Here is a 15,258-nt window from a genome sequence, read left to right as displayed (position 1 = left end):
CGTGGGCAGCTCTTGAAAATTCACATCCCTAGGTCTTGCCCCAGCTGAATTTATTGGAATCTTCCAGGGAAGTGCTGAGCATGGGTAATTTTTAAAAGCTGCCCAGGTGATTCCAGTGTACAACCAGGGTCAAGACTGGCTGGAGTACAGTGGAAGACGTAGCATTATCTCTGGCACACTAAACATGGGGTTTTTCTTCCCCAGAAGAAAAAGTACGACAATTGTTTTCTACTGATCAGTACTCACTACCATGTTCTCTGGGTGCTCAGTAAACTGAAGAAAAAAAAAAAAGAAAAAAAGACTAAATCCTAAGCTTGGATCCATGCAGTTTGGTGGTACCACTCAAATCAAAGTAACTAGTAGGCTTGCCTCCTCCACCTAAAAAAAAAACAAAACAATAATCCTTAAAGACATTTTAAATTCCAAGATAAAGTAATTAAATGTCCCAAGAAAAGAAATCTCTCCAGCTAAGAATACATCATATGTACACACATGCAGTATATGGAAGCAGTGGTCACATTTATCTCTTAATTGCAGCTTAACTCTGTTTCCAGAGTCTAATCTATTCACAAACACACATACACAAATTATGCCTTCATGTATGGTTGCTACACCTTCCCAATCTCTCTCTATGTATACGTATGTATATGTATATATGTATTGTGGTATATAGATGAGTACATATATACATGTTAGTTTGTGTGCAAAATATACAGTGCGTTTGATGTAGACTGTACCCCTAAAGCACACATCTTTGTCTTTGAATAATGAAAAACTCTGGGTAAGTATTTAATAGCCAAAGTATAACTCCTTATTCTTCTTATTGTCTTTGGAAAAGGTTTATAAGACTTTAGATACCCATGAACGTTGTGAGTTAGCTCAAGTACAAAAATAGCATTCACCTGTATGAGCAAGCATAAAATAAATATTTTTTAAGTCTGGCCTTTCCCAACCCAGTCACACAGATTCTGTTCATTTAATTGGAATTACACTTTGGCTTTCTGGCTGTTACTGCCCTTGCTAGAATGATTTTGTTCTTCTTGGAGAGTCAGGTTTGATTACAAGGTTTTGAAAAGAATTCCTTGAATGTACAAAAATAGTTCTGGTCCTCACTTATTCTACAGTCCCCAAATTTAAATTCTCTTGGTTCACTAGATACCTAAACTGTTCTATCAGATTCCAATAGCAATGATTCATACAACAGTAGTCATCGTTCTTTGCAGGGCTATTAATATCTAAATGATTATTAATGCAAGGATGGTAGATAGTTGCTCAATAATATATTAAATTACAATGAGGGACTAAGTTCTCTATAGATGGTAGAAGTGGCACTTCTTATGACCTCTGGTTTGCAACTTTTAAGTAAAAAATTCGGTAAGAGGTCCAGCGCGGTGACTCATGCCTGTAATCCCAGCACTTTGGGAGGCTGAGGCAGGCAGACCACCTGAGGCCAGGAGTTTGAGACCAACCTAACCAACATGTTGAAACCCCGTCTCTACTAAAAATACAAAAAAAAAAAAAAAAAGTTAGCCAGGTATGGTGGCAGGTGCCTGTAATTCCAGCTAGTCAGGAGGCTGAGGCAGGGGTTGCGGTGAGCCAAGATCACACCATTGCACTCCAGCCTGGGTAACAAGAGCAAAACTCCATCTCAAAAAAAAAAAAAAAATTGCTGATAAGAGCCAGATATGAGATTGGGTTAAGAAACTTAAGAAACTTTTAATTTCAAACATTCGAGCTTTGTTTTTTTGTTTTGTTTTGTTTTTTCCTGTCATTCTAGGGCAAATTGTGTCTGGGGAGGAAACTCAATCTTCCTAGTAACTTTTCTTGGACTCATCCTGAAGATGTAAAGTTAGTTGAATAACTAAAGAATAAGTACTAGCCAACATTTAGTGTACCTATGCGAATTTTTCAAATATCTGGAATCAGCATTGATGAGAATCAATCTTCCACATAGGGGTGGAGATGGAACTTCATCTAGCAAGTTCCAGGATTTAGATGGTCCCTGCCTAAAAGACTGGTGGCTGGGAAAGTTCTGGGGGTGGCATGGAGGGCTACTTTATCTACTGGACTTAGCTAGGTAGTCAGTGGAGTAAGCCCTAAACCCCAGGGCTCTCATCTGCAGGTGGTAAAACTACAATAAAACCTCATCGGTTCAGACTCAAATACTGGAATCTGTGACAATTCAATTGCAGATGTGACTCTTTTAATTTTTCTTATGTAATATATTTGACTTGATCTCAACTTTCTCGGGAAATTCTAATAACTCTTCCTACAAGTTAGAGGAATCCAATACCCTTTTTCCATCTTAGGATCTACAAAATTAAATCTACTGTTTCTTTGACTTCAATTTATAAGTCAACTTACCTATAATTATTAGATGCTTAAAAAACTTTTACACTTATGATGCATTAATAACTAATGTAGACTTAATGAATACTTTTTACTTTAGTGTCCAATTATAGGCTACATTCAAAAACAGTAAAAGGATATCTCTTTTTAGAAAGTCCAATAAGTTAGGCTTTTTTTTGCTGACAGGCCAGCATCTCCCCTCTCCCATTACTCTGAATCAGTGAGGTTTTACTGTAAATTAAAATGGAAACAGCAGGTGTCTATTTCCAGCCAAGCCAACCTTGCAGAATGGTCCATGACTTGATTTTTTTCATTTAATTTGCAAACCAGCCACATGTTGATAAAGGAGAAGTAAGTAAAGTGAAATCTGGTGAAAGAAGAGAGGTGGACCCCTATTCTGCCTCCTAGTGGCTGTTAGAATATCCCTCTAATAACTAATAGATCACAAAAGAGCTTGGTCATTGAACAAACCCTTTCATTTATGGAATTATTTCCATAATCATCTTTCATATTTTCAAATGCCTTCCCATCTTTTTTTGGTGAATGCTCCGGAAAGTGTTTCCAATGTAAATACTTTGCGGCATTGAATGGGGATGTGGGGGACCAGAAGGGGCTGGCAATTTGTTTTTGTTTTTCTGCTCTCTTTGAAATCGGCAAAACAGGGCCTGTTGACACTGCTACTCATTCTGCATGCTCCCTGCCAGAAATGATTAGTCAACATGCATGCATGCCTTTGAATTGAATTCACATCTGGCTCAGTCTGATGTGAATGTCACCCCCTGAGACCCTGCACAATGATTTCCAAGGGCCTATATGCATGAAAATGAGTTACTTCACTGATATTTTTTGGTTTTCAATGTACATATGTCTCCAACCCCCAGAAAAATAAGTCCTGATCTTACTCAGTGTTTTCTAGCCTAAGCCTGATCTTTCCTCCAGACTGGATACAAAACCAAAGGCTCCTTGCTTAAAAAGATTTCAACTCAAAAGTTTTGTGACAATTGCAACAATGGTTTTCTTTGACTTAGTATGAAATAGGAGTAACATTTCCAACGTATAGGAAACGTGAGTTCTTGAGTTTTTGTATGAGACCATAGACAAGCCCCAGACATGTAGATATAAGTGAACAATAATTGCAAATTTTCAAGTTAGACCAGCAGAAAACCCATAAACACAGTGAAGAAACTCCCAGATTTTAATACCTTAGAGCAAGAACTAGCCAATAGCGATGACAAAGAGCATGACTCGAAACGTACTGAGTTATTGTAAACTGAACAGATGTTCCACGTCTGTCATTTCTACTGCAGCATCCTCTGACCCACAGGTCAGAATAAAGGCTCTCTATGGCAGGCCTGGAATCACACAAAGCACTGCCTTAGACACTTAGCACCCAAATTGTATCAAAAATTCTGTTCTCTTTACAATAAAATTACCAAACCCTGCTGGATGCACCATTAATTTTGAACAGTGAAGGCTAGAGTTCACATCTTATGTCCAAGAAAGAAGCTCATCACCTCTTTGTCTGTTGTTTTTCTGCCAAATTTCAAAGGCCTTTGCGTGGTGGTCAGATTTAATGGTGGAGCATGCAGAGACGTTCCTGTCACTCTTTGCAGTAGACATGGATGCAGCCTTAGAGGTGCAACCTCCAGACACATGGGACAGTTTTCCACTGTTTCAGCTGCTGAATGATTTTCTCCGTACTGACTGTATGTATGATCTTTGACTGTTTGACTTTCCTAAGTAGTGTGCAGATAAACCGATTGCTAAGATGTCTTTATCCCAAGCAGACTACAGGCTTGACATAGCTCTTCATGGTTTTATTATTATTAACCCCCCCCCAAAAAAAGAAACATACATCTGAAGGGTATTCCCTTTCTTCCAAAAAGTGTCCTGTTCTAGGGAAGCTCTCTCTTAACTAGACAGAATAACCTGAGAGTAATGTGAAAAGAGGTATCCATTTTTTGTGTATTTCATTGGCTCTCAAATTAATTAACCTCTTCATATTTTGCAATTTTTATCAAAAGTGGCTTTCTAGATGAAAAAAAAAATTCCAGCTGAATAACATGTCAAGCATTTCAGAACCATGTTATAGCAACAACAGCCATAAAATAGACCTTCCTCCCCAGAGAGGGTGATGAAGGAGGGCAGAGTATAAAGAATGTTCTTTCTTCCTAGTAACTTAATGGGAGGAAGGGAAGTGGGTGCAAGGAAAACAGAAAAAACAATGGTATGAATTGTTGTTTTTGTTTTTTCTTAAAGTAGCATGATCATTTTTGCTTTTAGAAGATCAATACCAAGGGATAAAGTGTTTTTTAATTCCATTTCAATGTTTTTATGTACTTTTTTCCTTCTCTTCTCTTTTTGGCTTCCTTAGAGGCAGTATATTTAATGTAGAAGACAATCAATCTTCTGTATGTGTGTATTGTACATTGATAAAGTAGCTGTGGGTTCTTAATAAGTTTTTGCTTATCTGTCCTAGATAATTTGCGCAATGGAAAATTTCACAAACACCTGCAAGACCTGTTTGCCCCACTTGTTGTTAGATATGTGGATCTGATGGAGTCCTCAATTGCACAATCCATTCACAGGGGCTTTGAGCGGGAGTCATGGGAACCAGTCAAGTAAGGAAACCTTTTTTGATACCATCGGAGTTTGGGTACAAATGGCTGGAGAATAATACAGAAATGGATTAATGATGTCATATGGGTTTCATTGTCAGTATGGACAGAGAGAAACACTATACATTTCTTCTACTATGATGCTTATAGCTTCCTTGCCCAAATGGCAGGAGGGTGGGGGATGGAGGAGGTGGGCAGGGTGCAGGAAGAGGTTGAAAAAATGTTTTATGAAATGAAATCTCTTATTGCACAAGATAAACAAGGAAGAAGGAATATAAACGTGGCTGTGATATTTGTGTGGTATGTCTTACTCCAATGGTGTTATCTCTAGGAATCACTGTTTCCCAAAGTGTGTTCGGTAGGGGTCTAGGCAGGGAGGTCAGCAAACTTTTTCTACAAAAGGCCGTATAATATATATTTAGGCTTTTGGAGTCACATAATCTCTGTCACAACTCAACTCTGTCATTGTAGTGTGAAAGCATGAAAACAGTCATAGACAGTATGTAAAAGAATGAGGGTAGCTATGTTCCAGTGAAACTCTGTTAACAAAACAGGTTCATAGTTTGCCATTCCCTGGTCTAGGCCTTTTAGATGCACCTTTTTAAAAAAACCTTTATGGCCAAGTATGTTTAGGAAACAATACCTATTCCACTGACCTAGAACTTTGTGTAACTCTGTTTAACCCAGATTTTCCTAAAAGTATTTGACCACAGTGTGCTTTTTTTAAAATGGGACATAGACCCTGCAGGATAAATTTTGGGAAATCTTGTGGGTTGCAAGTTTGTCAATTTCCACAAATGCTTGGCAAATTTTAGGTCTTATTTGAAAATGTTTGGCAGGCTTGGTGCCATCTCCATTCCCCAGATGGGAAGAGGGCTTGACTTGAGGCTCCAGAGGGTCAGTCTCAGACTCCCCTTTCTGAAAAAATAGAGACTCCTATATGGAGAGTTTGGTGGTTATGGTTTGATGGTTTGAAAAGCTCCAGTAAAGCCCAGTGTTGGATTTGCCCTATTAGTTTCTTTCCTTTTTTTTTTTTTAAGGAAATCATTTTGTTCATGCTAGTCTTTCATATCTTTGGGATGCAGCAAACAGTATGGAGTAAAGTAAAGGGTTGTTACAAGCACATTTTAGGAACTCCAGAACAAATATTCATGAGGCCTTTCCTCAGTTTGGAAGCGTTGACTTGCAGCCTATTTTAAGGCAGTTTTCTGAACTGAGACCCTCCTCTAATGTTATACTGTGTAAGGCTCTCACTGATAAATTAATGCAAAATAGGCTTTTCTGCCCCCCTTCCACATCTGAGCCACAAGAGAAGTTTCCCTATTGAGAGGAGGTTAATAACCAGTAGCTCTTCCTTTGCAAATACCAAGAAATTTAAATTTTAGTTTGTTATTCTCCAGTTTATAACAGTCTCTTAATATGGCCCTACTGACTTTTAACTCATGAGGGTAGAACTGGGTCCCTTGATGGAAAGTTATTAATGAGAGACTTTATTTTTTTTTAATGCTCAATACAATCAAGACAGTTGTGCTGGAGAATAGCTATTAAGAGGAAAAGGTTAAAATGAGTAATATTTACATTTTAAAATAACAGTGGTCTTGAAATAACATTTACTTACTTGCATTTAAATACAGAGACTACTACTAGTAACACACATGGAAGAGAACAATTGGTATCCTTCACTATTCCTTGAAGAGCCCTAGGTTTAGTGCCCCATCTTCCATTTACTAGCCAGAAGTCAAGGGTTCAAATCTCTATGAACTTGTTTGCTCCCCTGCAAAACTGAAGTTTTCAAAATGTACCTAGCCGGTGTCTGAGAATTGTCGTGAAACCTTGTGATAATGTCACTAAGTCATTTTATAATCTGTTAAATTTCTTAAAAGTCAAACACGGCCAGGTGCAGTGACTCATGCCTGTAATCCTAGCACTTTGGGAGGCCGAGGCGGGCGGATCACAAGGCCAGGAGATGGAGACCATCCTGGCTAATATGGTGAAACCCCGTCTCTACTAAAAATACAAAAAATTAGCCGGGTGTGGTGGCAGGCACCTGTAGTCCCAGCTACCCGGGAGGCTGAGGCAGGAGAGTGGAGTGAACCCAGGAGTCGGAGGTTGCGGTGAGCCGAGATCACTCCACTGCACTCCAGCCTGGGTGACAGAGCAAGACTCCGTCTCAAAAAAAAAGAAAAAAGAAAAAAGAAAAAAAAGTTAAACACAGGAGTGCTACTTCTTTGGGGGTATTAAATATTCTTAATACTATCAGAAATAAAGATAGACTCAAAATCATCTTCATACCTGAAAGTCTTAGTCTAGGAATGCTTTCTTGGGAATTTTTTTACCAATTAAAAAAATAAAATTTGAACCCTTGCATGGGCAATTTAAAGGTCTGCAAATTGTGAATAAAGGAATAATAGTTGTGAATAATAACCTGAGAATTATGCAGATATGTGTGTGTTTTTTAGTAGCTTTTTGCTATCCAAAATTGTGCTGTTAGTGAATATGATTGTGGTTTGTTCAATTCATGCTAAATAGTATATGCCTTTCAGAGTACGTGGAGATCTTTTAAAGTGTCAGCTAACGGCTGGGTGTGGTGGTTCACACTTGTAATCCCAACACTTTGTGGGGCCAAGGCGAGTGGATCCCTTGAGGCCAGGAGTTCAAGACTAGCCTGGGCAACATAACCAGACTTCATCTCTACAAAATAAAAAAAAGTAGCCAGGCATGGTGGTGCAGCATGTAGGCCAAGCTACTCAGGAGGCTGAGGTGGGAGGATTGCTTGAGCCCAGGAGTTCAAGGTTGCAATGAGCCATGATCCTGCCACTGTACTCCAGCCTGGGGTGATAGAGTGAGACCCTATTTGTATTTTTACAAAACAAACAAATAAAAACAGTGCTAACTAAAATACAAGCTACCACACACATTGTATCAGCCGATTCTTAAACACAGTATGGATGCCATGGGACAGCTTTGCAGAATGGAATAAAATGGAGTGTAAAAAAGAGCTTGGAGACATGTTATGTGCTAAGAGGAGTGAGTCTCTCTATGCTTCCTACGATGTGAATAGAAATAAAATATGAACTTCCATCTGACCACTTATCGGTGGGTTGATGAAGAAGCAGATTCGTTTCTCTTCTTGGATTTTTTTTCCAAGTGAAGAATGATCTTTTTGGCATACTTCTCATCAAGCTCACCCCAAAACAAGAAATGAACTTAGGTAAATAGATTTAGTTTGCTCAGTGTTTTCCATTTTTGCCACATAATCTTCCAATACACACATACACACACACACAGAGCCTTTCTTTCAAATAATTGTTATCCTCAAATAGTTCTGTTCTTCTGCTTTTCAAAATTTATAAGCACCTGGTTATAAGTAAAACGAGAAATGCATTATAATGTTTACTTCAAAATAACTAGCATTCACAATACTGAAGAAAAATAGCAATCTGACAAGAAAATACTACCGATGTATTGAGTTTGCTAAAAAAGGGAATTAAAAATATTCTTTATCCTTCAGATTTTCTTATTTCAAAATATGGCCCTGTAAAAGAAAATAGAGATATCATCATTTAAGCTTGTTACAATTGAGGTTGTTTAAGATGAACAACAAAAACAACAACAACAAAAATAATTGAAGTTATTTGATGGAAAGGGTAAAATGGCTGAGTCCTATGGCAGCCTTTCCCTAGAAAGACAGTCTTCCATCTCTTCAAAAAGAGAAAAGGGAGGCTACATCTCTGTTTCCGTTAAGCCAGACACAATCATGGTTAGAATCTCTATGAATTGGTGGAAAAATGTCATCTCATTGCTTCTAACCACAGCTGAAGATAGTCAGCTTCTCAAAGACAGTCCCAAGTTGTGAATAAAATCTGCAGCCCATGGCCCTCTCATTGGTTTCCATCAGGACATGTAGTAGGGTCACCATTCACAGTTGGGCAGGTTGCTCACAATCCTTCTGGCAGCTGTGAATAAGAGATTTTGGTCCTAACGAGAAATGGACATTTCCATCAACTCTTCAGTGTTAGCTCATTGGTAATAAGCCATGGTGGCCTTCAGTATGAAAGAAAACCTAGAAAGCAATTCATTCAAAGTCTTACCGAGTCTCGTACCTCTGCCACCCTTGCCTACTACCTTTTCCCTGACAGATGGTCACTCAATCTTTACTTAAACACCTCCAAGCATGGGGAATCCTTGGCTACATGGTTGTCCACTTCAGGTTAGGACTGCTCTGAGGTAAGAGCCAGGACTTAACTCTGGACGTGGGGTTCAGAAACCAGACCAAATTGAGAACTAGCTAAAACAAGGATGGGGCAAAAGTGGCTTTCCATAAGACATGCCCACCAGTGTGCCATGTCAGTTTACCATTGCCATGGAGTTACCGCTCATTTCCATGTCAATGACCTGATGACCCAGATGTCACTACCCTTTGCCTAGAAATATCTTACATAAACCTCTCCTTAATCTACTTGTAATTAACAGCATGTGTAAATATGACTCCACAACTTCCCTGAGCTGCTACTCTAAGCACACTGCCTGTGGGAAAGCCCTGCTCTACAGGAGCAGTCACAGCACTGTAATACCACCGGAGTTTTTACACTACCACTCCAATAATATCAGCTCACCCTTCAATTCTTTCCTGGGTGAAGCCAAGAACCCTCATGGGCTAAGCCCTACGTTGGGACTCACTTGCCCTGCATCAGCTCTGATTGGTAGAACTAAACACTGCTTCTTAATATGTGCACACTGTAAAGTCCGAGATTCTCATTTCCCAAAATGCACTTTCTCACTCTGCCTCAGATATGCATATAAAAAGTGTTTTTAAATGTCACTTTCCAAGTAGTCATAGACGTCAATATCTTTTTTTTTTTTGAGACGGAGTCTTGCTCTGTTGCCCAGGCTGGAGTGCAGTGGCGCTATCTCGGCTCACTGAAAGCTCCGCCTCCCAGGTTCAAGCAATTCTCCTGCCTCAGCCTGCCGAGTAGCTGGGACTACAGGTGTCCACCACCACACCTGGCTAATTTTTTGTATTTTTAATGGAGATGAGGTTTTACCATGTTAGCCAGGATGGTCTCGATCTCCTGACCTCGTGATCCACCAGCCTTGACCTCCCAAAGTGCTGGGATTGCAGGCATGAGCCACCACACCCGGCCATCAATATCTTTTTTCAAAATAAGTTTTATTGTGTATATTTAAGATATAAAACATAATGCCATAAGATACATATATAGTAAAATTGTTACTATGGTGAAACATATTAGCATATCAATCATCTTACTGATAATAAACCATCAGACCAAAGACACCTTAGCAATATGCAGGTAGCCTGGTGTCAAATAGACAAGTAATGTACTTGGTGTCTGATCTCGTGATTCTGCCAATAATTGGCTGGGTGATCTTGGGCCACCAAGTTTTCTGAGTTGAGATCCTCCCTCAGTTCACCTCCCTGAGGTTCAGTATCCTACTTTGTCAAACAAGGACTTTGAATAACCAAAGCTTTTCCAACGCTAACATTCCTGAAAATAGCACTCTCCATATTCAGACACATATACACATTTGATCATCACTGCCTCCCTAACACCTACAGCAGGGCCTGGAACATAACAGGTACTCAATAAATGTTTGCTGATTAATTGCCATATTTGTTAAAGAACCCACACAGGCTGAAAATTATAAGGATGTAATGGGAAAACTATAGGGATGTTTCCCCAGATGAGGGTTTCAATCTAGTTGGGTCTGAGCAACATACACACAAGAAAAATGACTTTATGAAATGTCAAAATTATGAAAAAAGAAAAATGACTTTATTTGCCAATGTACAAATTTACAAATAACATAAGGAAAAGTTATGAGGTCACAAGAGTAGAGGGGAATCAATTTCCACTAAGGGGTCATGGAAAACATAGCTGGAGGGCAAGATTTCAAAAGGGGTAGGAATGCTGGGAAAGATGATGTCCAAAGGTAGAAATACGAGGGAGGCAGAGCATGCAAACGCTGAGTTTTTGCCAGCATGGATTATAACAAAGGCAAGCCATAAAGTTGGAGAGATGTTTGGGAGGTTCTAAAGTCCCATGAAGTCTGGAATTTTTTTCTGTAGGTGATACATTCTCAATGGGGGCTTTACAGCCCATAAATTGGTGAAAATTGACTTGGGCGGGAGGGCAGGGCTTAAAAACATCTTACTCTTTTTATGTATAAAGCACGGATCTACATATAGTATATAAACAGATATTCTATACATCTGTGGTATTAAATTTTCATGGGGAAGGAAGTTGTGAGGCAGGATGATAATGAGTAAAAGATTGTAAAATACTGCTCTAGATTCTAGGAAGATATTAGAGAGTGCCCCTGCCCCAAAGCAGGCATTGGACCTAAGAACAAACACTAACAGAGGCTTCAGTCCTCAAAGCACTAAGAAAAGACAAGACAAGATGTACTGCATATATGCATGCAACAACTGATTCATAAAAGTAGAAGGCATTTCGTGTCTTAAACCCAACCCAATCCATAAATCTAAAGTCGAAATCTTTGAGAAAGACACAACAATATCCCTTCTGCATGGAGTCAGTGTCTTGATTAGAATCAATTCTAGAAGCAGGAATGACTTCACCTCCACTCATTTCCATCCATAGAAGTGATGAGATGGGCACACATCTGTGACATTCATCCACGTAAGAATGAGTAGATGAGAATATTTCTAAACCATCTACGGATGGGCACTTTGGCCTAAATGGAAGCTATTCTTTTTCAAGAGTCCCCAAAACGAATGAAAGAGTGTAAATTTTAATGCATATAAGTTGTTAGGATTGCAATTCATACTTCTTGTACTATCCAGAGATATCCAATTATGATTCTCTCAGAGATGCATGACTAACTTGTTTTAAGGTAGCTGCTAAAAGAGCCCTCTTTAAAGTAATAATTCATTATAGTCATCAGCAGTTCCAGGAGCCTCATTGGAACTAAGTGCTACTTGAAAATTCCCCCTTTTCACATGTATATTAGTAAAATATTATGCTTAGAATTACCTCCTTGATTATTTATGTTAATATCCAAATGAAGTATTAGTAACACTAGTAATACACTACATTATTTTTCTAAGAGCAGAAATATCAAGCATGTTTCATCCTTTTGAAAGTAGAGCATTATAAAATGTCACATGAAGGAAATGTTTCTATGAGTCCAGTGCAGTAGTCCAGTTGAAATGTCATATTTTACAAATACAGTATGTTTTGATTAATAGAAGTATTTTTTTATTTTCGTGTGCAAAATGAAGCTCGCTTCTAATTTGTGTACTCGCCACCCGCTAATATGTTTAAATTAAATTGCTTTTGCATACGTTTGTATGTTATTCACTCCTAGCTACTTTTAATTTGCTCAGAATTGACATTTTAACTTTCCAGGCTGCCATCTCTAAGATCTTCTAATTCCTTGATCATTATTCAGTGTGTGTATCATTTAATGATCACATTTGCTTATATAGGCTTACACATGTCTCAGTGGAAATCGCCAATGGTTTTGTTACATGGCAGTGTTTAAGACTGAGAGCCACCAGGGACTGAATTCAAAGGCAAATTCCCCAGTTAAACAGAGACACATAAAAGGAAAAGTTCCATTTTGCCTTCTATTTAATAGTCATATAGTTAATCTTTTCTTGACCATTCCCACAAGAGCACCCTTTAGTTTCAAGTAGACATGTATAATTGGCTTTCCCAAAATGTGAGGTGTGAAGGACAAATCTATGAGACACCTGTTTTGCTTACGGAAGAGAATGCCAGGTAGACAATTTTGCATTCTAGGTTTTTCAGTCTATGAGCCAGAGCTATATTGCCATTGTGAAAGAACAATTTGTTTCTAGAGGGAGACAGGCGTTCAGGTGATCTTCAAGGTCCAGAATTTCTGACTTAGCAGAAGGCATGTACCCACCCCCACTCCCCCACCCCCCAACTTCCCCATTCCCCAACTCCCACACTCCCCTACTCCCCTACTCCCCTACTCCCCCACTTCCCCACCCAAGCAAGCCCAGAGGCAGCTCCAGCTCTTGCAGGAGTCCTGTTAGTCAAACACAGCTTGCCCAGGGCAGAGCTGCTTTGGCAAAACTTGCTCTTCTCCTGCAAGATCCAAAAAGAGAACCTCAAGTCCTTTGCCAAAGTGCTGTCAACTTCACTTAAACAGGAAGGCTCCTCTCAGATGCAGAGTTAGGCTGGGCTCTACCGTGCCAGTGACTTTGGCTGGATGGAACACCCTTAAAATGCCACTACTGAGACACACGGTGCCAGCTTGTGGAGCCGTGTATGACACAGTCCTTCCAAAGAAATACAGTTGATTCAAATTGGGGGTTATGTTTTATTTTCTCCCTCTACTTATAAAACCATCCATCTCTCTTCCATCACATCAGTTGATCCATCTTTGTCCAAAAACAAAAGGCTGATACGAGGTAATATTTTTAACTTTTTAGTCACTTTTAACTTATTTTAACTTTTTACAGAAAAATACACAACTTGATTAATTTTCACAAATTGAACACACACCCATGTAAGCTATCACACAGATCAAAAAGTAGAACCTCTCCAGAAGTCCCTGTCATGCCTTCTTCCAGTCTCTGTCCCACTTCCAAGGGTAACTGTTATGATATTTTACATCCACTTTTGGTCAAAGAGTCTAATACAAGAGCTGGATTGGGGACTGTTTTCATTTCCTTGGTTTCTGTGTATAAACATTTCTGCATTTTTATTAAACTTAGTTTGGGAGAGAAAGTTTCTATTTTCTTTAAATGTTCTATAAAATTATTCAAATCTGATCCTTCTTCTTCATACAATTTTGTAATTTCACCATCAACTGACACCTCATTGCCCATATACCTGTCTTTAGAAGTAGCAGTTGGAGAGAGTTTGGTTTCTGTACATCACCATTAAGTGTGCCTCCATGTGGGTGAACTTCCTACTCTATTTGATATCTAATGTCTGATTGAGAAATATGCCTCCATCAACAATAATTTGTTTTAAAAATAAGAAAATTGAAGCGCTCCACCATTTCTATCAATCCCAGTGACTTCACAGCAACCCCAGCCCCAGCCACACCAAGAATTCCAGGAACTTCAAGTTCTTAGCATGAGAAAAGTTCTAGACTCTTATGGCAATGGATATGGAAACAAAAGGCCCCTCCCAAAGGCATGTGATCATTGTGTATGGGTGCTCCGCAACTGTCCGCACTTTTAAGTCACTGTGTGGTTAATTTTTTTTCCATTAACTTTTGTCATTTCTCTGGATACAGAGCCACACCACAGCTTCCCATCCGTAAGCTGCTTTCTGAAGTGTGTCGCTTGAATTTTTGCTGTTGTCTTGCTCTGGACTTGGTCAATTTATTTACAATTGTCGTGTGCTTCTGCCACATCTGCATTGTCACTGTGATGGTATTTTTTCTTTCTGTCTGTTTCTTCCACAGGAGTTTAACCAGTAACCTACCCAATGTGAACCTACCCAATGTGAACCTTCCCAAAGTACCAAATCTACCAGTTAACATCCCTCTAGGCATCCCACAAATGCCTACTTTTTCGGCACCGTCATGGATGGCTGCTATATATGATGCGGAGTGTGTATTCAGTTCACATTAGATCTCATTTAAATTTAAGTGATCTTGGCATGGATATGTATTGTTTATTTCTATACATTCTATATAACAGAGATGGAGATGGATAATTAGACATATTTTGCTGATCATATAGAGACAATATTGTTTATTTCTGGCATACATCATGTTTGTAAGATGTTTGCTATATATACAGCACTAACAATTTGTCTTACGCCCACTGAATGCTGGAGGACTATGTTTCACTTCCTGAATTCTTTTGCAAAAGGATTCTACCCTTTTTGGCAGGTGACATGACTTTAGGAGCTAGACATCCAAAAATAGTGGAGGAAACCTCTTTGATGGGCTGGCCAGTCATCTGTGGCCTGATCCAAATCTAAGAAGGAAGCACACCTACCTAGAATCTGGGGTGTTTTTTTTTTAAATAAAAATAAAAAATTCCTAGAGAATGTTTAAACCATAAAGCATATTTCTGGTGTCAGCAAATGGCAGGATATAGTAACAGTATGTTCAGGGCTAAATGAAAATTTCTGAATGGATCAAGCCTTAGTCATGTAAATGTTATGTAAAAAATATATTATGTACTTTCCAAGGTCACAATACAATACGGTGCTTTGAGATCTAGGTAATGAGAAGTTCAATAATTCTCTAAACACAAGATTCAAGCAAAAAATAATTAAATTTTTGGTAGCCATATCATCTGATATACTCATTC

At 38.9% G+C, this 15,258-nt stretch overlaps 1 protein-coding gene across 14 annotated transcripts in view; it reads left to right on the top strand.

Annotated features, from left to right (window-relative positions):
- Positions 1–15,258, top strand: part of CADPS (calcium dependent secretion activator) — a 487,588-nt gene that overhangs the window by 387,100 nt on the left and 85,230 nt on the right. For 5 of the 14 annotated variants that reach the window (XM_033210318.1, XM_033210317.1, XM_033210316.1 and 2 more), the window contains 2 exons: positions 3,899–4,055; positions 4,829–4,970. In XM_033210318.1, the coding sequence (XP_033066209.1) occupies positions 3,899–4,055; positions 4,829–4,970 (299 nt within the window). Of the gene's footprint in view, positions 1–2,679; positions 2,701–3,898; positions 4,056–4,828; positions 4,971–14,399; positions 14,547–15,258 lie in introns of all 14 variants that reach the window. The other 9 variants (XM_033210308.1, XM_033210306.1, XM_033210307.1 and 6 more) reach the window with 3 other exon arrangements.

Source organism: Trachypithecus francoisi, unplaced genomic scaffold (genome assembly GCF_009764315.1).
Source record: "Trachypithecus francoisi isolate TF-2019V2 unplaced genomic scaffold, Tfra_2.0 Lachesis_group0, whole genome shotgun sequence".
Classification (NCBI taxonomy): Eukaryota; Metazoa; Chordata; class Mammalia; order Primates; family Cercopithecidae; genus Trachypithecus; species Trachypithecus francoisi.
Note: the sequence above shows the minus strand (reverse complement) of the source record. Positions and strands in the feature narration are given on the sequence as shown.